Here is a 23,938-nt window from a genome sequence, read left to right as displayed (position 1 = left end):
GAAAGTCTGGGTGGAAAGGCTGCAGTATTACTTATCTTGAATGTTTGAACTTTTGCAAGAAGACTAATGTGTTCCTGGGATTAGCTGTTAATTTCTGCAAATGAAAGAAGCTGCCTCGATTTGGGCCAGGTGGGCACCTGCACGTGTCGGTGCGCTTGGTCCCTGAGAACCCCTGGAGAGACCCTTGGTATCGTGACCTGAAGCTACCCACTCCCGGGGGGGGTTGTAACTGTGGATGGCAGGCTGGTGAGGTCAGGTGCCACAAAGTCCTGGCCACAAAACTGTCCACCTGCTTGGCCCTGGGGCTACAGCATGCATCTATGCTTCTGACCGAGGAAGAGCTAGCAGGGTCCTGAATGTTTTCTTTGTCTTCCTGTTGGCCAAGTTCATTGCCTCTTGGCAGGCTGGAGGGCTGTTTAAGGGAGAGAAAAGGCCATCTGAGGCGTGAAGATAAAAAGAAGTCTTTTAGCCATCCCAGGAGAGGATGGCTTTAGCTCCTGTGTTGTTCCGTGAAGCCGGCCCTAATCCGGAGTCTTAGCTGCCTTAACTGGCCAGCTGGGAGCGGCGAGGGGATTAAGAAGGCTTGGTGCAGGGCTGGCCCAGCTCCTTTTGAACTTGGGAAAGAACAAAGTAAACATCAAAAGTTCCAAGCCAGAGCCACAGGGTGGGCGTGGCTGGCTGGGGAGGTGAGGTAGGCTTTGGTGGGTCCCTCTGTGTACCCAGCAGGGGTCAGGTACAGAGTAGGGGAGAGGGAGTTGCTACTCATCTCCAAAACCTACCTGGCTTTTACCTCACTAGCAGAGCATGGACCTCGATGGCAGCCATCGTGGCTTGTGCCCTGAGAAGGAATTGAGTGCCAGGCTTGCTTGCCAGACCCATGTGGCCTTAGGAGTTGCTTAGTCTGAGGGTGTCCTGCTCTCAGGCTCTTCCAGACTCAATGTGGAAGAGAAGGTGGCTGGCTGAATTCTGTCCCTCTTGCAGCTCACATACAGCTTTCCTGCCTGCTTGGGGCTCCCCTGTCCAGGCTCTGCTCACGTTTTCCCCACTCCATTCCCCCTGTCTCCATCATCCATAGACTACAGCTCTGCAGAACCTGCTCTGCATGCCTCACGTCCTTAGAAAGCCACTGAAAGCCTATGGCCTCCAGTTAGCCCTGCTGTCCATCGCCTCTGCCTCAATCTGCCAGTGGATCCAGCCCACCAGGAGAGCATCTCTGCTTCCCTGGCACCAGAGTGGAAATCTCAAACTGCCAGTTATGCCAACCAGGGCAGAAGTGTTGAGACAGAAATTTTCCCTGGGTCCCAAAACTTTCATGCATCATTTGCTCAAGTGGAGGCATCTTCTCACTTTATTCTAACTCCCATCCACCCCCCATAGCCGGGCTTTATCACTACCTGCTGTGTGTCTTCAAGAAAGTCCCTTGACTTCTCTGTGCTTTGGTTTTCTGATGGGGTTGGTGGAGCACGTCTCCCTCGAGCTTCTTGTAAAAATCGTGAGGTGGCTTATGTGAACCTTGAAAAAAGAGTTTGAGAGTTGGCCTGGATCCAACCTTTTCCTTGGGTCCAGTTGGGGTGGATGTGTTTCTCTCACTCATCCAGTCCACATCAAAGGAGGCCAGTGCCAAAAGTTGCTTTGATCCCGTTAGTTAGGGCCCTTCTCAGACTTCCCGGACATAGCACACAGCCTGCCGTGCTGCAAGTACTCAATAAACACTGACTAATGAGTGTGTGTCAACACTTGAAAGTCACTGAAATCAGGTGATCCCCACTTCAGGCTACTGGGGGCCCTGGCTGACTACCTGGCCTCCTGAGGGTGTGTGTGTGTGTGTGTGTGTGTGTGTGTGTGTGTGTGTGTGTGTGTGTGTGTGTGTGTGTGGTGTGTGTGTGTGTGTGTGTGCATGGGCTGATACTGGAGCTTGAACTCAGTGCCTAGTCACTGTCTCTTAGCTTTTTTTTTTTTGCTCAAAGCTGATGCTCTACCCCTTGAACCACAGTTCTACTTGCTGCTTTTTGGTGGTTAACTAGAGATAAGAGTCTCACGGACTCTGCCCAGCCTGGCTTTGAACCACAGTCCTCAGATCTCAGCCTTCTGAGCAGCTAGGATCACAGGCTTTTGCTATCGGTGCTCCACCTAGGGTGTGAGATGTTTTGACCATTGACAGAGCTGGAGAACTCTTTAGAAGCTTTTAGTCCCTTCTGTTATCATTGAATATTTGAAGTCCAGAGTAGCCCAAATCCGACAGAACAGACTAGGGTTCTCTGTCTCTTCACTTAGTATTTTCTCAGCACTGCTACTGCTCAGGCCTCTGCTGGGCCCTGGGTTCACTCCAGGTCACAGGCAGGCCCCACGGTGGACCTTCAGAGAAGGGCAGACTGGGGATACTAGACCAGTGAATGAGCGACAGGCTTCTGGCATGGGGCTTTCCCGTGAAGTGCAGGGAGGAGAGGGAATGCCTTAGCTGTGATGTGGATGCCAGGAAGAAGCCAGCCATAGGGGAATGTGGAGAGAGAGAACACACTCCAAGACGGAGGGAGTTTTTTTTTTTTGCCAGTCCTGGGCTTTGAACTCAGGGCCTGGGCACTGTCCTTGGGCTTTCTCAAGGCTAGGTAGGGCTCTACCACTTGAGCCCCAGTACCATTTCTGGCTTTTTGCTATGTATGTGTACCGAGGAATTGAACCTGGGTTTTCGTGCATGCTAGGCAAGCACTCTACCACTAGGCCAAACTCCCAGCCCATGAAGGGAGCTTTGTGCTTGGAACAGAAGCCAGGGTGGCAGTAGGAGACAGCCGGGAGTTGGGTGGGGCAGAACCGCACCCTCTTTCTGGGGATGAGCTACTTGAGCATCCAGGTAGATGGGCCAGGGTGGTTGTGACTGTCTGACAGACAGATGAAGACTGGAGCTCATAGCAGCTCCTGGGAGTGAGCCAGGACCAGATGCTTACTTGTCCTGTCCTAATGAGGCCACAGGCAGTGGCCCCAGGCCATTCCATGGAGCCCCAAGCAGGGAGGAGGACTCCCAGGAAGTAGCATAAACCCTTGAAGATGGATGGGAAAGTGGGCTCTGCCCACCTGGAAGCTGGATTGTGGGGGGTCAGTGGACTGGTGCACGCCTCCCTTCCGTCCCCCATGGCTGAGTTTCCGCAGTGACAGGAGAACAAGAGGACTTTGTTACCTCCGTAGTTTCTCTTCGTCTGTTCTTCATAAAAGCTCAGCTGGAAGAGTGGAAATTCTGACTTGTGTCAGATACCAAGGAGGTTTTAATAGTTTCAAGTAGCTCAGGGTTAGATTGTAAAAGTTGAGTTCCATGGTGTATTGTAACTCAGGTGGGGGTGCACAGGGGAAGCAAAGGGGGGTGCAGAGAGGACAGGATGGGGAGGACAGGGGAAAGGATGGGGGGGACAAGGGAGGCTCTTCTCTGTCCCTGCCTTTCCTAGATTCCTCACCCTCAACCCTCAGAGCTGAGTGGCTGAAGCCTCCTGCTCTAGGAGTACTGTGTGTGTGTGTGTGTGTGTGTGTGTGTGTGTGTGTGTGTCTCCCATCCCTCTTTTCTTGCATTCTCCCCTCTTTCCTCTCAACTACAGCTGTCTCTACAGCAGAGGGCAGTGCCAGGGGCACAGCCTGGGCAGCCCCTCTGCCCTCAGGAAGCATGGAGAAGCCATAAGACACCTGGGAGTTCTGTGTGGGACAGACAGCTATGTTGGGGGTACTGGGGGGGGCTTTTCCTGAAAAGCAGGAGCTTTGAGAGAGAATTAGGTCAGCCAGGGACCTCTGGTTCTTTGGGAAATTCAACTCAAACTTGTTGGAACTTCTAGATCTCAAATCATAAAAATCCTAGGCTAGGGTTGGTTTCCTAAAATGCCCTGGTCAGGTCTGGGAACGCAGGCCATGGAACGAACACACACATGCACACACCTGCATACAAGTGTGTACACACACGTGCAAATATATGTCTTACAAAATGTGAATACGTGTGTACATTGAAGACATCCATGCAAGTGCACATGCATGCGCTTGCACATGACCTATATACATATGACCACACATATGTGTGTGCACACAAGTTCCAGAGCTCTCACTGTCCTGACTGTGTCTCACCATCCTCTCTCTCTCCCTCTGTCTTGCCGCCAGCCTGTCACTCTGCAGAGCCAGCTGGAGGCTTCCTGGACATCTGGAAGGGGCTTTCCTGGGGATCTGTCGGGGATCCCCTGTGGAAGAGCAGGATAGTGCCCCCCCTCCACCCTCCCACCCCTAGCTCCAAGCTCTCATTCCTGAGAGCTAGAATGTGTAGCTCCTGGTTTAGATCGTGGCTCTGCTGGCTGCTTTGTTTTGACGTTGGTGATGGTGATGAAGACCCACAGTGCTGGCCACTGTGCTGTGGGTATTGGCCACAGTGAGAAGTGCTAGGCAGTCATGTGACAGGTGATATAAAGGTATAGCACAGTCTCGCTCTGCAGTGTGAGGCCTCATCTCTTAGGAAAGGGGCCTGGGCCATACACCCTTGTAGGAGCAGATGCTGAGAGGCAAGGAGAAGCGCTCTTGGCAGGGAGAAGAGCACAGACACAGGACAGGGTCCATACCGCAGCCAGAACCTGAGATCTTTGGCTCATCCTCCATAAATAGGCAACCTTGGACAGTTTCCAACGGGAAAATGACTGATCGACATTGCTTTTTTTCTTTTTTTGAGACAGTTTCACAATGTAGCCCAGGTGGGCTTTGAACTCATAATCTTTCTATTTCTACTTTCCAAGAGATGATAAGACTTACTCCCGATTTCAGTTTTTTTTTTTTTCTTTTTCCAGAACTGGAATTGAATCCATGGCTTTACGCTTTACCAAGAGAGAGCACTTTCCTACTTGAACTAGGCCTCCAGGCCTTTTGCTTTTTTTGTTTATTTTTCGTAGCTGAGATGATAGACATGCACTACCATACCTGGATTTCAGTTTTGCTTTTCTTTAAGCTTTGTTTCTACTGTTGTCAAATGCCAACAGCAACACCCCTCCCCTGTGTTGATAGGAGGACTTAATGCAGTCACGGCTGTAGTTGCGACCTCCCCAGCAGCTGCAGGCTGGCCTCCAGTATATGTGACTGTGATCCCTACAGTTCCATGGCTCTGTCCGGCCACCACCCTCAGGAGGGCCTGATGCAAAGAAACCATTTGCCAGGAATGCACATATGATACCCTTCGCTTTTTACTGGCAGCAGACTTACCCGCCTAATTATGTTGGGCAGAGGCTAATATTAAAATTCATCTACATTCCCTCTGACAGCTGCTGCTGTCATCGTGGCAGGCTCCCTCGAGACTAAAATACTCAGAGCAGATTATGTGTGCATGGCCAGTTGAAAGGGGGCCAGAGACAGGTTAGGATGCGTCCAAACTCCAGCTAAGAATCTGTGGCTTTTGTTACATCCGCCATTGTACCCATCGTGATAGGCATGCCAGAGAACTGTGCTGAGGCAGATAAGAACTGTACATTTGACAAGCCACAAATTTCTGGTCTTTCTTTAGTGGGACCAACTTGGTCAGCATTGTGTTTCCAATTTTCAATTGGTCTTTTTTTTTGTTTTTTTCCTTTGTTCAAAGCTTAATATCAACCAGGCTTTTTCTGGATCATGTTAAAGATAAGCTGGCATTTGTTGATAGCACCAAGGAATCGGAGTTCCACCTGCATAGAAGCTTCCTCCTTCCCCACGCTGGGTCCCCCAATCTCATGTAGGCAATATTGATGGGTGCACTTAGCACCCCAGCCTTCTTTCTGATGCTCCAGGAATTGGGGGTCTCTGGTGCCACTGTGGTAGGTTCTCTGCTCTGTGAACCTGTGGGACAGGCTGAGCTGGGCACTTCTGGGGCAGTGGCCACAGAGCTGGGTGTGCAGGAAGTGGGCATTGTGTTTTCACAGATGTGGAGGTCTAGGTGGGGCTGTACAGAAAGGGGCTAGATTGGATGTCAGATACTCTTGTAGCAATTAAGAAAGCCCCTCCTCCTCCACACCTGCCTGCCACCTGTTGGAGAAGTATCATAAGCTATACCCACATCTGTGGTATTTGTCTGTTAAATGGGTCACCCCCCACCCACACACGCACACGCACTTCTGGAATTGTGCAGTGCACAACCTGCCCTAGCTGAGCCTGTCTGCTAGTGACTCTAAATGACCCCAGTCATAGAGCAAGGTATGTCTGCTGCTGGGTAGCTTAGGAGAGTGGCTGCCAGAGGACAGAGTGGCACCAGCTGTCAGCAGCTTAGTCTGGGTGGGCTGTGCCATCCTGCTCACCAGGTCACTGCTGTCTGCCAGAGTAAACAGTCCCCAGAATGCTATGGTGTTCTCCCCAGCAGGTCCCCATTGGCCATGGGAGGGTGGAGCCTGTACCCTGCTCCCGCTTGCCACCCTTCAGCCTCTGCTTTCTCTCTCCTCCTCCGTTCCTTTTTTCTAAACTGGAGGAGGGGAGAGGGAAGAGGCTGTCTTTGATCTCAGTGGAAGAAAAAAGTCTGTTCTGTTCAGGCTTTTGGCTAACACAACAAACAGTGTTTAAAATTTAACTTTGCTTAATTAATTAGTAATTCTGTTTAATGCTGTCTGATCTCCCTCCAAAAGGTATTTTGAAGCTTGAGAAGGGAACATCAAAGGGAGCCGGGTGAAGATGGTCAAGTAACGCATTTAATCTGGCAGTTGCTGGGGGTGGAGAGCAGCCAGGTTGAGAACGTCTTTGGTAAATACAGAGCCAGACTCCTTGTGGCCCTGGCCATGGTATAAGAAGGGTCAAGGAACAGCTTCCAATGAGCAATGGCTTCCCTAACTGCCCCCAGACTCTTTGGGGCTGAGAAGCCATTTTAAGGACGCAAAGTAGTTAACATCTTCCTTCTTCCATGGCGATTGCATATAGCTGCACAGGTTGTATTCTGCAAAAAAAAAAAAAAGTTTCCAGTCCAATAACCAAGTCCTAAGTGAACTCAACTTTGCACCTTGCTCCTCAAGCACGTTTTGTGGGGGTGGGGAGGGGTCTGTAGTCACCTAAAACAGTGACCCACAGACTTTAGGAAAAGACATATTGTGCTTGTCTTTAGTTTTGTAGGCTAGAAAGTCTCTTGTGAAGCTCATCTCTGCTATTGGGAAGAGCAAGCAGCCTGAGACAAAGTATTTGAGCATGATTGTGTCCCAGGAAAACTTTATTTACAAGACCAAGCTGTGGGCTAGGACAACTCCCAGGGTCTTGTGTCCTAGTAGTTTCTGCATGTCACTTATCAGGGAAATGGAAGATGTCATTTGCCTGTATCCTCTATCTATTCCTAATTTTTCTTCATTCTCATTGGCAGGGCCTCCTGTAGGCAGTGTGCCTTCAAGTACAACATTCAAAAACCTATCATTCCCAGGGTTTGGCTGGAAGTAGAGAATGGGCTTGGACTCTTGATACTGACGCCTGGCCCATCCTACATCTTTCTGAGCCAGGCTCTGGTGGCTCATACCTGTGATCCTTGCTTCTCAGGAGGCTGAGATCAGAGCATTGAGATTTGAAGCTGGCCCAGGCAGAAAAGTCTATAAGACTATCTCAAATTGAGCAGCAAAATGCTAGACTAGAGGCATGACCCAAGTGATAGAATACCAGTCATGAGTGAAAAAACCAAGCATGAGTGAAAAAGCCTGAATTCCAGCCTCAGTATGGGCAAAACAAAAAGAAAAACATGCTTTCTTGGCCCTTGACTGGGGTGGCTCAGTGACCTTCTGGGTCACTGTCTGCCCCATGCTGCCTGCCTATGAGCTGTGGATGGTGGATGTGGACACCTAAGTCCCAGTCCTGACTCTGTCTTGGGTATATATGGCTTTTGGTTAGTTCTCTGACATCTCTTCTGACAGAAGTGTGTGAAAGGCTCTTTTGGTGGGGAGAGAGAGGTGCTTAGTTTGCCCTCATCCATGCCCCCTGATGTCCTGGGCAGAATGAATCAGTGTTCCTGCCCATCTCTGCCTAACTCAGGCTGGAAGGGCACTGGAGGCTTCGCTGAGCACTGCTGCCCCATGGCTGGGTGGTTTTCTGGTCTGGGATGGCTAAAGACGCCTGTGGAGAGAACCGTCCTGGTCATGCTGGTCTTTGGGAAAAGCCCATGCAGGTGGAGATGAAAAGAAAGGAGGGGACAGCAGAGGACCCGAGGGCAACAGGCAGCTGGGCCAACGGCAGCAGGGTACTCCATGGCTTCCCACAACAGGCACGGAGGGTCCTTGTCTTGGGGTTTATCAAGTGGAACATGAAAGGCGACATTGAACCTGAAGGTGCTTGTCTGATAACTTCCCTTTGAACTTGCAGCTTGGTTTCAGTGAGCCTGTTGGCTGGCCTCTCCAGCAGGACCTCTGCAGGGGGGCAGCGGGGAGCAGCTTTGAAGGGGGAATAGGCTTTGTTTTCCTTTCTTTCTCTTCTTTGCCACCGGATACCCAGCCTCCTCCATGGCAGTGGTGCCCCTTCTTCAGCAGGCACTGGAGGCTCAATGGTCATGTGGATCTTGGGTGCCGGTTAGAACCCTGGCTCGGCCAGCATTTATTACTATGTTGAGTGAACACTTCCCTTGTGGCTTTCTCCTGCCCTTCCTGTCCCCACACTATTCGTGTGGGAACCAGAAACCCTGGGAGGGACACTCCATTACATCCCCATTTTTATAGAGGTGAGCACTGAAGTCCAGAGGCAGAAGGCGCCTTGTCCAAGACTACTGGGACCAACTACAGGGACGGAGTCAGAATAACAAGAGCTCCAGTGCCCCTGCCAGCTGAGATATCCCTATACTGCTCAGCTGTGTATGCTGGAGATGCTGGAAGCTTCCAGAATGGAGGCTAGTCCTAGAGAGCTCAGGAGAGCCCAGATTCTGGCTTGTGGGGTAATAGGAGGACCACATGCCTTGTGCAGGGCAGCTGGGGGGCCTCTCTGCTTGACGGTTCTTAGATCCTTGCCTAGTTGCTCTTCTGGTCTCTGGGGCTAGGGTACCCTAGAATGGAGTGGATGGTTGGTTTGGGGGGTGAACAGGGATACCACTGGGTGTCAGCAGTGAGGGTGAGCCCCCTTCTCTGGAGAATGGGTATACACTGTTCTTTCTCCTCCATTGAGGAACTGGGCCATAACTGAGACCACAGTGCCACTGGCACTCTGATGGCTCTGGGGTACGGTCACCCTGCTGTGTGGGCCTGCTATGCTGGGGAAGGGCTTCCCAAACTTGGTCCAGAGGGGAGCCAGGATGGAGCTATGTGACAGACTACACAGTTGCTGCTGTGAGTTTCAGGAACCTACAGCTTCCTTGTGCCTCAATTTTCCCATCTGGAAAATGGAACTGGTAACTGCTGCTCAGTGAGGACAGTCCATGAGCAGCGAGGATTTAGCACCAAGGAGCCCTGGCACAGTGCCAGACCATCTCTACATACATGTGGGGACCTCAGGTTCCCAGGGGTGCCACAAGGAGAGCTCTACCCCAGGACAGGAACGAATGAACAGAGGAAGAGGAGCTGGTCTCACCTCTTGAGGAGCTCCCCACACCCCCTCTTAGGGTTCTGGCGTGTACCTCGTTTTACCAAGCACTGACATCTCAAGGAACTCCACCTGCATCTTTCTGTCCAGTTGGGAAGTCTCTCTTTCACCGGGCCCTCTGAAGCCTGGTTGCTCCCAGGTCAGAATGGCTGGGGAAGGTTCCTGGAGTAGAAATCCATACTCTTTGTTTTGTTTTTCTTTCTTTCTTTCCTTCCTTCCTTCTTTGTTTCTTTGTTTCTTTTTTTTTTTTTTTTTTGGTACCAGTTCTGGAGTTTGAACTTGGGGCTTGACTGCTGCTGTCCATAGTGTTTTTGTTGTTGTTCAAGGCCAGTGATCTACTAGAGCTACTACTTTAGGCTTTTTTAATAGTTTATTGGAATTAAGAGTCCCCATGGACTTGCCTGCCAAGGCTGGCTTCAAACTGCAATTCACAGATCTCAGCTTCCTGCAGAGCTAGGATTACAAGTGTGAGCCAGCAGTGCTGTTCTACCACTTTGTTTTACCTACAACACAGAACAGCAAAATCACTACCCTTGAGTGCTGGAAGACACTTAAGGAGAGAGAAACTGAAACTATGTTCTAAAAAGTAGTCCCAGAAGTCTGAGGCCCCTGTGAGACACTCAGGACATGAAGAAGGGGCCAGAAGAGGCTTGTGGGTGGGGCCAAGACTTGATGGAATCCTTTAGCCTAGGGCTGGGGTCTGGGGAAGTAGGCGTTGATGGTACTCACAGGAAATAGTGCCAGTAGGTCAGATGTTATATCCCCTCTCTGAAACTGGGGGGCATGAGGACCATGGCCTTTGGCAAAGGGGTAGGAAGGACCCTGATGAGAAGAGGCCAGTTTCAAGGCCTAGGTGAGCATGTGTGTACATGTGCGTGCAACGTGTGTGTGTGTGTGCGCGCGCGTGCGTGCGTGCTGAGTTCAGTTACTGACACACCCCCAACACACACACACACACACACACACACACACACACACACACACAGAGTAATGTACCTTGTGTTGACTCAGGCAGGTGACATATTTGAGGAGGCTGAAATGTAGAGAAAAATCATGAAACTGTGCAGAAAATAGCCATAGTCCCTCTCTGGGCTTCAGAGTCTCTCTCAGTGTGGTCCAACACTGGTTGTACCCCTCTACGGGGCACAAAAGGCACAGGCTGCTTGCGTGTGCTGCAGAATAGGGGCTGAGTGGGGGTCTGAGAAGCCCATGGGAGAGACCTGCAGCCAGTGTGCTACACCATGGAGGGGCTCCCTGGGGCAACCTGGCATTACCAGGGCCAGGGAGTCCCTGGGCAAGGCAGGGCAGCAAAGGCCAGCACTCTGGTACACCTGTCATAGCCACTCCATGTCTGCATCCCCCTTCACTTTCCTACGCTCCTGCCCCACAGTGGCCCTGCCGCCTGAGAAGACGGACGGCCTGGCCAGCGGAGATGAGAAGAGGATGGAGAGAGGGAGTGAAACGTGCCCAGCCTCCAAGAAGCAGCTGAAATTCGAAGTAAGTCTCCTTTCCTCATGCTGGGCTCTGGGGAGACAAGCCGTGTTTCCCTTCACCGGGTACTGTGCGGGGCAGGAAGCTGAGGCCCACCCAGCAAGGAGGCCTCTCACATCTGCTAGCCTCTGCCCTAGCCCCCATTCCCCAAGACTTAGTACTGCCCCTCTCTGCTTGGTCCTGGCCTCTCCATGTAGTGGTGGCCAGGGCATCAGGCTGGGCTCTGTGTGTGTTGGGCGGGTGGGGAGGAATGTTTGACATTGGATGCGGGGAGACAGGACTCTGGCCCAGCTGTAGCTATTATCTTCTTGGCCTCAGTTTCCCTGGTAATACCTTTACTTTCAGTTCCCAAGGCTAGTGTGTGGCATTGTGGGGAGGGTGTGGCACAGCAGATAGGGTGGGTGAAGTGAAGCTCAAGCAGGTCCCTGAGCTGAACTCTGAGCACTGAATCCCTACGTGCAGGAGCCGGAGGTGGGAAGGATGCTCAGGAAGCCCGTGGGGTCGGGGTGAAGGGTGTAAACACAGAGGGCCCTGTAGGAGCAAAGGCCTGAAGTGGGGGTACAGTACCTGCATGTCTCCCACAGGATCAAAGACCTGGGGTAGGGGTACAGTGCCTGCACATCTTGGGGGAATCAAGCTCATGATGGCCTCCCAGGGTTGGGGGTGGGGCAAGGAAACCCACACAAGACAGGTAGGGTCAGAAAGGTCACCATGGCCTATGTGTATAACACATTCATGCATGTGTGTATGTGGCACACATATATAGGGGTGTGCTGCATGATGATTTGTTGTCTACACGTGTGTATATGTAGGTGTGTTGCATGCATGCATGTGGTGCATTGTGTATGCATGTTAAATAGTCGTGCATAGGCAGGAAGTCATGGGTGTGTGGTACCATAGGAAGCGCTTTCTTGGACTGCAGAGGAGTCCTTGGCAAGCAGTGGTTAGGCATGTCACAGCTGAGCAGATGCTGACTTTGAACCCACCTGTGCCCACCCAGAGCTGCAGAGGAACTGGTTTTACTCACAGTGGCCCCATGCTGGCTTGCTTGGCCACACTCCTCCAGCTCTTGTTCTTCTTGGGATCTGAGCCTGTGTTGAGGATGACAGGCTCGGGTGCTGGCTGTGTTGTAGCAGAAGGGTAGGCCAAGTGAGACAAGAAAGAACAGAATGGCTTGGGACTCCTGTTGTTAGGCTCGTAGACTCTTCAAGGGCCTTGAGTGGAACCGGTGTCTCCAAACAGCCTTCTTTCTAGAACTGTCTATGGGACTTGATAGGCCTTTGTATCCAGGACTCTGGTGATGGAGCTTGCCACCTCACAGTTCAGACTGCTTGAAGGGGGTACCCCAAGATTCCTGTGAAAAATGATAATGAGCTTCTGGATTAACCATTCCACCAGACAGTAACAGCCAGTACCACTAACCAGGTGCCAAGCACACAGTGTGACTACCACTTGACCCACTTCTCCTTAGACAAGGGTGAGATGTGTACTGTGCATTGGGACGATGGCAGGAAGCCAGAGCGGGGTGTCCTCATGGGGGTGGGACTTGATTCTGTGAGTGTGTGCTGTTCTCAGGTGTGTTCTGTGGATAAGTAGGGGAGTGGGGGCTGGCCACCCCAGCTGCCAGAGCTTTGAGGAGCCCAGGGCTGTGGAGCAGGGTATTTAATTTCCTGAGCAACCTTATAGGATGGATAGTCACTTCTCATCATTTATATGAGAGGAAACTGAGGCATCAAGAAAGAGCAACCTAAGCTGGGTGCGGTGGCTCACGCCTGTAATCCTAGCTACTCAGGAGGCTGAGATCTGAGGATCAAGGTTCAAAGCCAGCCCAGGCACAAAAGGACCTGAGACTCTTATCTCTAGTTAACCTCTAGAAAATGGGAAGTGGGGCTTGGCTCAAGGATAAGGGTGGTAACTGAGCTGAGGAGCTCAGGGACAGTGCCCAGACTGAGTTCAAGTCCCATGACCCACAAAAAGAAAGAAAAAGAGCGGGGGGGGGGGGGGGGCACGTGCAACCTGGGCTGGGAGTTTGGCCTAGTGGTAGAGTGCTTGCCTAGCAAAAGCAAAGAAAGGAGGGAAGGAGGGAGGGAAGGCAACCTGCCCAGAGTCCACAGCTGTGGAAGACTAAGTGGGAACGGTTAACTCGAGGGAACCCTGGAATTCCAGCCATTAATGCCTGTACTCTGCTGCCACCTGCTTCAGGCAGCCGATCCCAGGGGCCTGCCTGGGCCACCCACACCACTTCCCTGTTGCCTTCCAGCAGCTTCTAGCCTTGGATTCAGGTCTTGCTTTCTTATGTTTCCTTTGCCTTTGAAGACTGGAGATTGCTGGCCCCTAGACCCTCTGTCCTTGTCCAGCACTCTGCTCCTTCTTCCCTGGGGTTGGGGAGGAGATCGGCTGGCTGGCCTGGCCTGTGGGCTCACCCATCACCCTTCAGCTGCTGTTCCAGCTGATAGGTGACCAGCCTGCCTGTCTGTGTCCAGGAGCTGCAGTGTGATGTGTCTGTGGAGGAGGACAGCCGGCAGGAGTGGACCTTCACCCTGTATGACTTTGACAACAATGGCAAAGTCACTCGAGAGGTGAGTGCCTAGCTCTGCCTGCTGACAATTGTTGGGTCCTTGGCACAGGGGCCAGACCCAGCCCGAAGTCTTCCCCTTGCCTCAGGCTTGCGAACGGAAGGGCCAGGGCCTAGGGGGTAGAGTGAGGACCATGGTGCTGCAGTGAAGTGGAGAGAGAGGAAGGGACAGCCTGCTCCCCCCATCCCCAGCCTGGGCAGTGCCCTAAAAGGAAGTGGGCAGGTACAGGACGCAGAGCATTCCAAACGCTGCCTAGCTTCTTTCTCTGTGGATCTGACACTGTCCCTTAGCTTTTTCACTCAAGACTGACATTTGAACCACAGCTCCACTCCCAGCCTTTTGATGGTTAGTTGAAGATGAGACCCAGGGGGTAGGGTGGTAGCTTTGAGCTAAAGAGCTCAGGGACAGTGCCCAGGTGGAGTTCAAGCTCCATGACACTCCCCCCACCAAAAAAAAGTTGAAGACTCTCACAGACTTCCTTGCCTAGGCTGGCATTGAACTGTGCTAGTTAGATCTCAACCCCATGAATATCTAGGATTACTGTATCACTTATTCCCTTGACCCTGAGCCAGACCTGCTGTGATCACAAAGCAGGCCCCTGGGCTCTGTGAGACCTGCAATGATGCTTGTGAGGTGGCTGTCGGTAGACGTCCATCTCCCATGATGCTCGCTCTGCCTTCCCAAGAAACAGGCATTGTGGCATATGAAGAAGCTCTAGGGAAGGGAGGGGGGAGCAGAGGTGTCCTCTGCAGGCCAAATCAAAGCTGAGATGGCCACATAAGCCAAGTGGCTAGGAAGCCTGAGTCAGACTTGGCCCCCCCCTAATCCACTACCCACCTGGTCTGGTCTGGTCTTCCAGAAGCCAAGCTACTCAGGAAGCTGTGAGGATCATAGTTCAAAGCCAGCCTGGTCAGAAAAGACCCTGTGAGACTCTTACCTCCAACTAACCATTCAAAAACCAGGAGTGGAGCTGTGGCTCAAAGTAGCAAAGTGCTAGCCTTGAGCAAAAGGGCTTAGCTTCGGTGCCCAGGCCACTGAGTTCAAGCTCCACAAGTGACAAATTGTTTTTGTTTTTGTTTTTTTTAAATTAATTAGTATCAGTGACTGAAGATTCACAGGTAGCTGGGGGGTTTGGGCTTCTTAGAAATGACACTCAGCCTGCAAATCAAAGGCAAGTCAGCTGAGCTGAGTGGCTGCACTCACCCCTACCTGGGCCTGGGCTTCCTCCATTCTCACCACCATGCCAGTGTGGAGGTACAGGTGTGTGAGCTCATGAAGAATCGCTGGACAGGTGGGACTATGGGTCCATTGTACACAGAAAATACCTTCCAGAAATTTCCAGTGTCACTTAAAGCAAGAAGCTGCCCCTCAGACAGATGGCTTCAGCAGATACCTAGAACCAAGGGAGGCCGGGTGAGGGAGACCTGCAGCCCTCCACACCCAGTCAGGAGGCAGAGAAGAGGCCCTGATGTTCTGGTTTAGAGGTAGCTGAGGCCAAAGAACAGATGCAGGATGTGAGGGCAGTCTGGCTTTGACATCTGTCATCCTATTGATCACTGACTTGGCTGGCTAGACAGGTGTCCCCTGCCTCCCTCACTGCGCCATGTGTGTCCCTCTCGAAGCCATGCACTCAGCCAGAGAGGACAACCATCCCTGACAGAGGAGGATCGCGTCTCCAGTCAAGGTGTATGGGTAGCTAGAACCTCCAAACAAACTCTTAAGCACAGATGTGAGTTAGCTCCATTTCTGGTGGACGGTCTCAGTCAGCGTGGACTGCCATGGCCCAGCAGCACAGGCTGGGGCTTCCATAACAGAAGCATCTCCTCCCAGCTCTGGGGGCTGGACAGTAGGATCAAGGTACCAGCCCTTTGGGGGTCCTGGTGATGCCTTTCTTCCCAGATGACCTTCTCCCCATGCCCTCTACTGCCAGATCCTGCTCCCATAGCCCCTCTTCCTATTAGGACCTCAAGTCTCTAGATGAGACTTCTATGTGCACATTTAGCCATAATCACCTCTTATTCCAACCAAAGGAGGCTTGGGGGATTCAGACTTTAACACAGGAATGGTGCTGGGGGCATAATTTCACTTCCCAACAGTCACACATGCTTGTCTATTTCTTTCTCAAAGTACTCATCAGACCTGAGCAGATGCTGCCACCACCCCCACCCCAATATTCCTTGGGTTCACCTCTTAAGTCCATCTGCTGCTTTCCTGCTCTGTGCTTTCTCTGGAGTTGGGGCTAGCGCTGCCCTGGGAGGACAAACCTGAAAGCACGAGGGTGGGGCCACAGTGCTAGAGGAGAGCTGTTTGTCCCCTCCATGATGGATGAGACAGCCTGGCAGGGTCCCATGCCATCCCTAAGAGGACCCTGGCACCCCTGAGCTTAAGTGGTTGGTGGCCGTAGCCCACTCAAGGTTTTCTTTGGATGTTTCCTCCCTTTGCCACCTGGCTCCCTTGCTTCCCCCATCTCATGGCTGCCCTAGGCTCTGTGGGGTCGGCACCGTCTAGGTGGCCAGATCCCTGTTACTGTGCTAACAGTGCCTCAAGCTGAGGCCCATGCGGGCACCTGCTTCCTCCCGGACAGGACATTACCAGCCTGCTGCACACCATCTACGAGGTGGTCGATTCCTCCATGAACCACTCCCCGACGTCTAGCAAGACCCTGCGGGTGAAGCTGACTGTGGCCCCCGATGGGAGCCAGAGCAAGAGGAGTGTCCTCCTCAATCATGCCGGTGAGGAGCTGCGTGGTGCCCAGGCAGGGCTTTGGCAGGTCCTGGAGGAGCAGAGCAGCACAGGGGTAGGAGGGGAGGAGAAGGAAGTCCGCATCTCTGGTAGAGACCCACGAAGCCATGCATGCAGATGGAGTGGGTGTGGTGAGCAGCCAGGGGGTGGGGGGCTGCTGTGAGGAGACTCAGGGAGGAGGTAAGTCTGCATTTGTGGGGCGTCCCCTAGCTGTTTCTAGTTCAGTGCATCCTTTGCTTAGTCTCAGCCGGGGACTGTCCCATAGAACCGAAGCAAAGCTTCCACGGGCATGTTTTGAGGGCTGCATACCAGGGAAGCCCCTGGCAGGGCCAGGAGCAGGCAGCTCACCATCGTTCCTTGTGCTTCAGACGTGCAGGGCACGAGGCCCCGAGCAGAGACCAAGCCCGCTGAGGAGCTGCGTAGCTGGGAGAAGAAGCATCGAGCCCCCCTCAGGTACAGCGGGCACAGGCAGAGGTGGCAGCCTGGGACCTATGAGCATGTATTGAGTGTCTACTGAGTGCCTGCATCTGAAGGATTCCAGAAGCTCCATTCTGGTCTCTCTGTAGGGGCAGTGGGCTCATGGCATAGATTCATAAATTACTTTTTAAAAAAAAAATAGGGGCCGGGAGTTTGGCCTAGTGGTTAAGGTGCTTGTCTAGCATGCACAAAGGCCCAGGTTCGATTCCTCGGTACCACATACATACAAAAAAGCCGGAGTGGTGCTGAGGCTCAAGTGGTAGAGCTCTAGCCTTGAGAAAATCCAAGGACAGTGCTCAGGCCCTGAGCTCAAGCCCAGGACTGGCAAAATAACAATTATAATAATGAGCCGTAGCCTTCTTCCTGTCATGCTAAAACCTATGTCACCAGTGTGATTTGGATTCAGCATGTGTGGGGTGTCCTGGCATGTTTCCTGTGTGCTGTGAGTGGGGTTCAGGCAGCATCTTAGGAGCTAGTGTCTTGGAGGGGCTGTATGTCCATTCAAACCCAGGGACACAAAGATTCAACACCTCGGCCCGAGGGGGGTGGCCTAGCTGCAACAGTTATGACAACCTGTATTTATAGGCATTTGGGATTCAAAATTGAGGGACAGCTGATGTGCAGATCTGTTCTCATCTGGTGGGCCAAAGGCATGGGTGGGTAGGATCTGTCCAGTGCAGGGTGAAGAGGAGACAGGCCAAGCCGGGGTGCCATATGGGCACACAGAGGCTGGGGTCAGAGGTGTCCAGGGTGGCTGGAGCCACATAGGGAGAAAGACTGGGGGATGGGAGCAGACTGAAGAGCTCCTTGAAGGAGCAAGGTGGGTGTTGTTCGGCGTCCTTTGGGGACAGAAAGAATGGCTGTGGCAGTGCCTCCCCCTTGGAGAGCCTAGACTGGGTTCTAGGGCAGATCGTGGAGCTGCCAGCCTGAATGCCAACAGTTGGGACTGCCCACAGACCTTGGTGAAGCAGGCCAAGGTCAGCCACCTGCCTGCAAGTGGGCGTCTGATTCAAACCCTGAACTGGGGAACATCTGATTTTGACCACCTCTGACATTTGCTTTGGGCCTGTTTGGTGTGAAGTCCCTGTCCACCCTTCTCAGTAGGGAGAAATCACTGCACTGACTGACAACAGAGATTGTCTGCTCCTTTGACACCTTCCCAGACACAAACGGGGATGGGCATTTGTCCAGGTGGCAGTACTCACTCAATTCTGTCCCCCTGACAGGTTCCAGGGTGACAGCCGCCTGGAGCATTCAGCTTGCTACCACCATTGTGTGGACGAGAACATCGAGAGGAGAAACCACTACTTAGACCTTGCGGGGATAGAAAACTACACATCCCAGTTTGGGCCAGGTAAGAGGCGCCCACCTGCATGGGGATGTGGGCAAGGTCTGGATGCCAGGCTGTCCTCCTGGCTGGGGAACTGTTATGGATTGGTCAAAGATGCCATCATTAAGAACGTTTTCAAGCCAGATGCCAGTGGCTCACTCCTGCCGCTCAGGAGGCTGAGATCTGAGGATCACAGTACAAAGCCAGGCCAGAGGGATAAATTCATGACTCTTATGTCCAATTATTCAGTCAAAAGAAATGGTATGGCTCAAGTGGTAGAGCGCCATCCTTGAGCAGAAAAGCTAAGCAAGAGCATGAGGCCCCATGTTCAAATTCCAGTACCTGTTACCCCCCCCCACAAAAAAAATCAAAAATAATACATGCACAAAATTGAACACGTTCTAGTAGTGCTTGAGGGCTTAGAACACAGTGAAAACTATGGTTCCTTGTCCATCCCGCCCTGGTTCCAAGAGGCTACTTGGACGTCTCTTGGCCATATCACCCAGGAAAATACTGCTTCCTATCTTTCCTCCTGGGACCTCCTATTAAGCTAACTTCACTCCCCCAGTCCCCTCTCCCTCCCTCCCAGTGCATCTATATTCCCATCAGAATGCTTACAACTCTCCTCCAGCCTCCTGTTATTAGTGGTGATTAGTGTCCGTTGCAATCTTTCCCAGCCCCTCCCAGATGAGAACTACTCTCTCTGAGGACTCACCTCAGTGCCCCTGCCCCACCCTTCCCAAACAGACACCTTTCTCCCAGGGCAGTGGGGAAGTGGGGTAATGACATTTATCTATCCTGGTGGCCTGGGGGCAGGGTGTTCTGGGGTGCAAGCCCAGCATGCAGTAGGTGCTTACTAAATGTCTGTTGAATTGGTTCCTAGGCTCCCCTTCAGTGGCCCAGAAGTCAGAACTGCCCCCTCGCACCTCCAACCCCACCCGGTCTCGCTCCCATGAGCCAGAAGCCATCCATGTCCCCCATCGGAAGCCCCAAGGCACAGACCCGGGCTCTTTCCACTTCCTTGACACCCCATTCACCAAGGTCTCAGAGCTTCAGCAGCGGCTCCGTGGCACCCAGGACGGGAGCAAGCACTTTGTGAGGTCCCCCAAGGCCCAGGGCAAAGGCATGGGTGCGGGCCATGCCGCCAGAGGAGCCAGAAACAAGCCCCCCTTGGCACCCTCTGCCCCTGCAGTGTCCCCCTCTGCTCATCTGGCTACCAGCCCAACCCTCCTCCCCGTTCTGGCACCACTTGGGCACAAGAAGCACAAGCACCGAGCCAAGGAGAGCCAGCCTGGTTGCCGGGGCCTTCAGGCCCCGCTGGCCACAGGCACCGTGCTGGGTCGGGAACACATGCGAGAGCTGCCCGCCGTGGTGGTGTACGAAAGCCAGGCCGGGCAGGCAGTGCAGAGACACGAACACCATCATCACCATGAACATCACCACCATTACCACCACTTCTACCAGCCCTAGAGCCTCCCCTGCCCCACCCGCCCCCGGCCCTATCCACCAGATGAAGGACCCTCCCAACACCCCTGGCGTTGTTATTCTATTAATTATTGTTATTATGACGATTATTGTTATTAATAATTATTGTTACTCCACTAATATTTAGCTAGCCTTCATGTAGAAGATATATGGGAACACAGAACTAAAACATTTTATTTATATGTTGTGGGGACTGCATAACTCACCCAAGAAGTGACTCTGGGTTTGGAAGGGGCCTAGAAATGGCAGAGGCACCCTTGGGGGAGCAGGGGCCCTGAGCTGTGGATCTTCCGTGGATCTTCTCATCCTTTCCCTAGTGTCACGGGAGCCCTAGGGCCAAGCTCTGGCCTGGGCCTTCCCTGACCCACGAGATCTCCAGAGGACCAACAGCTGCTACCTCGTAGTGTTGTTCTGGTTTGATTTTGCCCTTAATTGATTGTAATGTGCTACAAGGGATTTCAGCGGACTGCCGACACAACACCTCCCTGCCATTGTGCTTTTATGTTCCAATCTAAAAACTTCAGGTATCCTTTCTGGAGTTCCTTTTCCTGCCTGTTCAGCGGGATGGCATCCTGGGCCCAAGCCAGCTCCATCTCTCCTGTTCTGCACTCCATGGAAACACAGCCCTCCTTCATCTCCCCTCTCCTCTCTGCTTTTGGAAGATGTGCCCATGTTTAAGGACCGTCTTTGAAACCAGCCTTCTCATTTTGGAAACCGTTAGAAAGAACCAACCTCATAAACAAGCATGGTTTTTCCAAGGTTGTGTGCTATTGGCTGTGCTGGATGGGATGGAAACCTCAGGTTTTACCAGCATTGAATACTTGCCCACCTTTGTGGTTCTCTGAACCATCTTCTGAATCTGTAGGTAGATGCCACCTTCCGTGTCTCGTGTCTCTCAGGAATCTTTGCTGGCATGTAGAAGTCAGTGGTCAACCTCTCTTCTGCTTCCAGAGCTCAGCTATGACCCTGTGTGCCTCCTGCGGGGCACGGCTGGGTGTCTGTCAGATGCACAAGATCACTGCCCTGTGAGCTGTGGTCCTTTCTGGGGCAGGGGCTAGGAAAGTCAGACTTGGAAGAGGCCTTCAGGGGTACAGAAGAGTGCAGTAGAATGGGGACAGTCGCCAGAGGGGGATCCCAGGGTTGGTGGGCTTAGCAGGTCTGAGCTTTGTCTGGCCAGGACTTGGGGAGACCAGGGAAAGGGCCACTGTTAATCATTTGGGATTCCTACAAAACCCGGATCCTTCTCAGACTGCGTAATGAAGGAGGTGTTATCCTGGGTTATTGACTATGTGGCGCAGAGTTCTTGTGAGAGCACAGAATCCTCAAGCTGTCCTGGGTGTCATTCCCCTCCCCCCAAATTAGGGGTGAGAGAAGCGTGAAGCATCTCTTGCACACAGGGCTAATGATTTGGGGAAACATTTGAAGGAACCCTGGTTTTCACTCCAGGGATGCATGCAGCCAGCCATGAAACCTTCAGGAAACTCTCATCCTGACCCACTTTCCCACATGCTCTGAAGGCACCATTGGCCGGGGCCACTGGTCTCTCCGGGATCCAGATGAATTAAGACTTTGGTCCTCTGGCTTTCTTCCTGGGAATCCCTACCCATAGCCTCCATTTGAGTTCGGCTTGAGCATTTTTGGAAGGCAGTTACTTCTGAAGGCATTGGGTTTGAGTTGTGTCAGTTTTATTCAGTCCTTATGTGCAGACCCAGCAACCTGTGGGAGCTCAAGAGTATACTGAGGCTCAGAGAAGTTAAATAACTCCTCTGAGACCACACAGTAAGTGCCAGGGCTGAGTTCTAGTATTTTCCATGGAATTCCTTTGGCCACTATAAAAAGGATGTAACCACTGGTTTGGGGCTTCCCTTACTTGGGATTAGGGCTTTTTTGTTTCCCCGGTTGTGAGGCTTGAACTCTGGGCCTGGACACTGTCCCTGAGCTCTTCAGCTCAAGGCTAGTGCTCTACCACTTTGAGCCACAGCACCACTTCTGGTTTTCCAGTGGTTAATTGGAAATAAGACTGTCCTGCCCAGGCTGGCTTTGAACCATGATCCTCAAATATCAGCCTCCTGAGTAGCTAAGATTACAGGTGTGAGCCACCAGTGCCCAGCTAAGTTTGTGGCTTTCTATTCAGTCAGGATTTGGCTCAAAGTAAATGTAGTCAAACCAGAGAAAGGTAGACTGGTGCTGTTGGAGGTGACAAAATCAGGTGTGAATGAAGCAGAGCTGAACTGATGGTTAGCTCTCCTCCAAACCTCCAGCCAAACTGGGAGTTTAGCATTGGAAAGTTATTACATTTCTGAGGAAATTCCACTGAACAATTCTGATTGGCTGGGTTTAGCTCAGGTACCCACCCCCCTGGACCAATCACCATGCCTCATCTGGAATCACATCCACTCAGTAAGAGGCAATATCAGTACAAGAAGGCCATAGGACAACCATGAACACTCCCTAGTTTGTCTGCAGCTCCTTAGCTCCCTTCCTCCCCCCCCCCGCCCCTGCCCCCACCCCTTCCAATGCCCTGATGTTGCCTCTTGCCCTACCCCTGACAGGATTCTTTTATTTCTTGGTAATGGATTTATCTGTTTTTTTTTTAAAGCATCAATGTGTACACATGTAAGATTAGATAGCGTGAAAACCCACATAGTAAGAAATAAACTTCCTATCATTCTACCCCAGCAGCATGATGCCAGCTTCTGGGTGCCTCCTGGAACCAGTCAGCTTAGAGTGGGGTGTGCAGAACACAACCTGTGATGCCCTGCTACCCATGTTCCCTTCCTAGCTCCCTGGCTTCTTCCTGCTGTACTTCCAAGTGCAGTCAGCGCTGACCCTCAGTTTCCCCTCGGTGGAAACTATCCATATTATCTCCTTCATTCTCAGAATAAATGCATGTATATAAAATAACTCCTCGATTACATTTGGTTAATTTTCCATATCTTTTAAACACAAAGATTGAAACAGAAAGCTGCAGAGCAATAACTAAGCTCCCCATTCACCATTTACAAAGCTGACATTTTGTACTATTTCTTTCAGATCTATTTTTGAGAAAGAAAACCCTGAAATTGCTGCTTAATCCCCTTCCCACCCCACCGTTTTATTTTTATTCAAACAGCATAGCAGTCGTGCTTAGGCCCTTTTCTCTTCAACTGAATATATTTGGAGACTTCCCCCAGGGTCACTGAGCTCTTCCCCCTCTCTCCCCCCTCCCAACAACAGCTGCTTAGCTTTTGCCTGCTTAGAGGCATTGTCACCTCCCATCAAGCCTGTGGGTCATCTCATCCTAGGCTGTGACAGCCTAGAGAGTTCTTGTACATGGTTTGGTTTGGTGTCTACCCACACTTCCAATGACTGGAAGTATTAATACAGAACAACGGAGTTCAAGCAGATGAGATTTTGGTTCTGATGTTCTTGTGAGTTCAAAAAGTAAGTGATATCAGTACTACGAAGGGAAGGAAAGAAGAAAGGAAGGAAGGAAGGCAGGAAGGAAGGGAGGAAGGAAGGGAGGGAGGGAAAAAAGCACATTAAGAGCATCCAGCTTCTTGGTGCAGTTTTGAGTGTGTTTTCCTGCACGCTGGTGAGGTGGGAAGTTGGGTCCTGTTGACAGATCTGAACTCCAGGGACAGCTACAGCTTCCCTGGCCCCTGTGCTCAGAACCTGGGAGTACTGTGGGGTGTGGAGAAGTTACAGAAAGCTGAGGACAGGTCTTGTGGCTTTACATGGTGTGTGTGTGTGTGTGTGTGTGTGTGTGTGTGTGTGTGTGTGTGTGTGCGTGCGCTGGCATGTGCTGGTCAGCTGGGAGATGGGGGCTTCTGCTACTGCTTGGCACTGAGGACCTGTGGTATATTCAGTCCCTAGTGGCGTTGTCTGCTCTCATCTCAGGATCATGGAATTAGTTCCCAGAAGTCCCCAGGCTGGAGTACAACATGCCAGCCATGGCAACTGACGTAGAAAAGCCATGCTCAGGACACCTTCCCCCCCCCCCCCCCCGCCCCCAGCCCCATTCAGCATCTAGGGCTCTGATCTGGTTTTTTGGTCTCATTACCTCCCAGGCCAGAGGATCATCAAGCCCAGCCTCTTTTCCCTGGGGCCGTTTTCCCTGCAAAGGGCTTTGTGTCTTCAGCATCTCCCCCTGGCCTGGGGCCCAGGCTCCAGAAACCAGGGAGATACCTTCCCCTCCCCTCCCCTCTCACTCTAGAAGAATCCTCATGAGTCTTAGTCTGTAAGCCTGGTAGAGGGACAAGTAGATCTCCACCTACAACAGATGGGAGTTTGACATGGGCCAGGCCACTGGCCGGGTTGGGGAGGGGAGAGGAGGTCCCACACACCAGTGATCAGTGGTGGC

At 52.1% G+C, this 23,938-nt stretch overlaps 1 protein-coding gene across 2 annotated transcripts in view; it reads left to right on the top strand.

Moving 5' to 3' along the window:
* The window catches only part of Nkd1 (NKD inhibitor of Wnt signaling pathway 1), a 74,012-nt gene extending 50,954 nt beyond the window's left edge, over positions 1 to 23,058 (top strand). For both annotated transcript variants that reach the window (XM_090357663.1, XM_090357664.1), the window contains 6 exons: positions 10,886 to 10,992; positions 13,470 to 13,565; positions 16,147 to 16,294; positions 16,673 to 16,757; positions 18,008 to 18,135; positions 18,995 to 23,058. In XM_090357663.1, coding sequence (XP_090213789.1) covers positions 10,886 to 10,992; positions 13,470 to 13,565; positions 16,147 to 16,294; positions 16,673 to 16,757; positions 18,008 to 18,135; positions 18,995 to 19,581 — 1,151 coding nt within the window. In that variant the 3' untranslated portion in view covers positions 19,582 to 23,058. The remainder of the gene's footprint in view (positions 1 to 10,885; positions 10,993 to 13,469; positions 13,566 to 16,146; positions 16,295 to 16,672; positions 16,758 to 18,007; positions 18,136 to 18,994) is intronic.
* Positions 23,059 to 23,938: the final 880 nt, after the last annotated feature.

Source organism: Megascapheus bottae, chromosome 24, assembly GCF_031878675.1.
Source record: "Megascapheus bottae isolate mThoBot1 chromosome 24, mThoBot2.hap1, whole genome shotgun sequence".
Lineage (NCBI taxonomy): Eukaryota > Metazoa > Chordata > Mammalia > Rodentia > Geomyidae > Megascapheus > Megascapheus bottae.
Note: the sequence above shows the minus strand (reverse complement) of the source record. Positions and strands in the feature narration are given on the sequence as shown.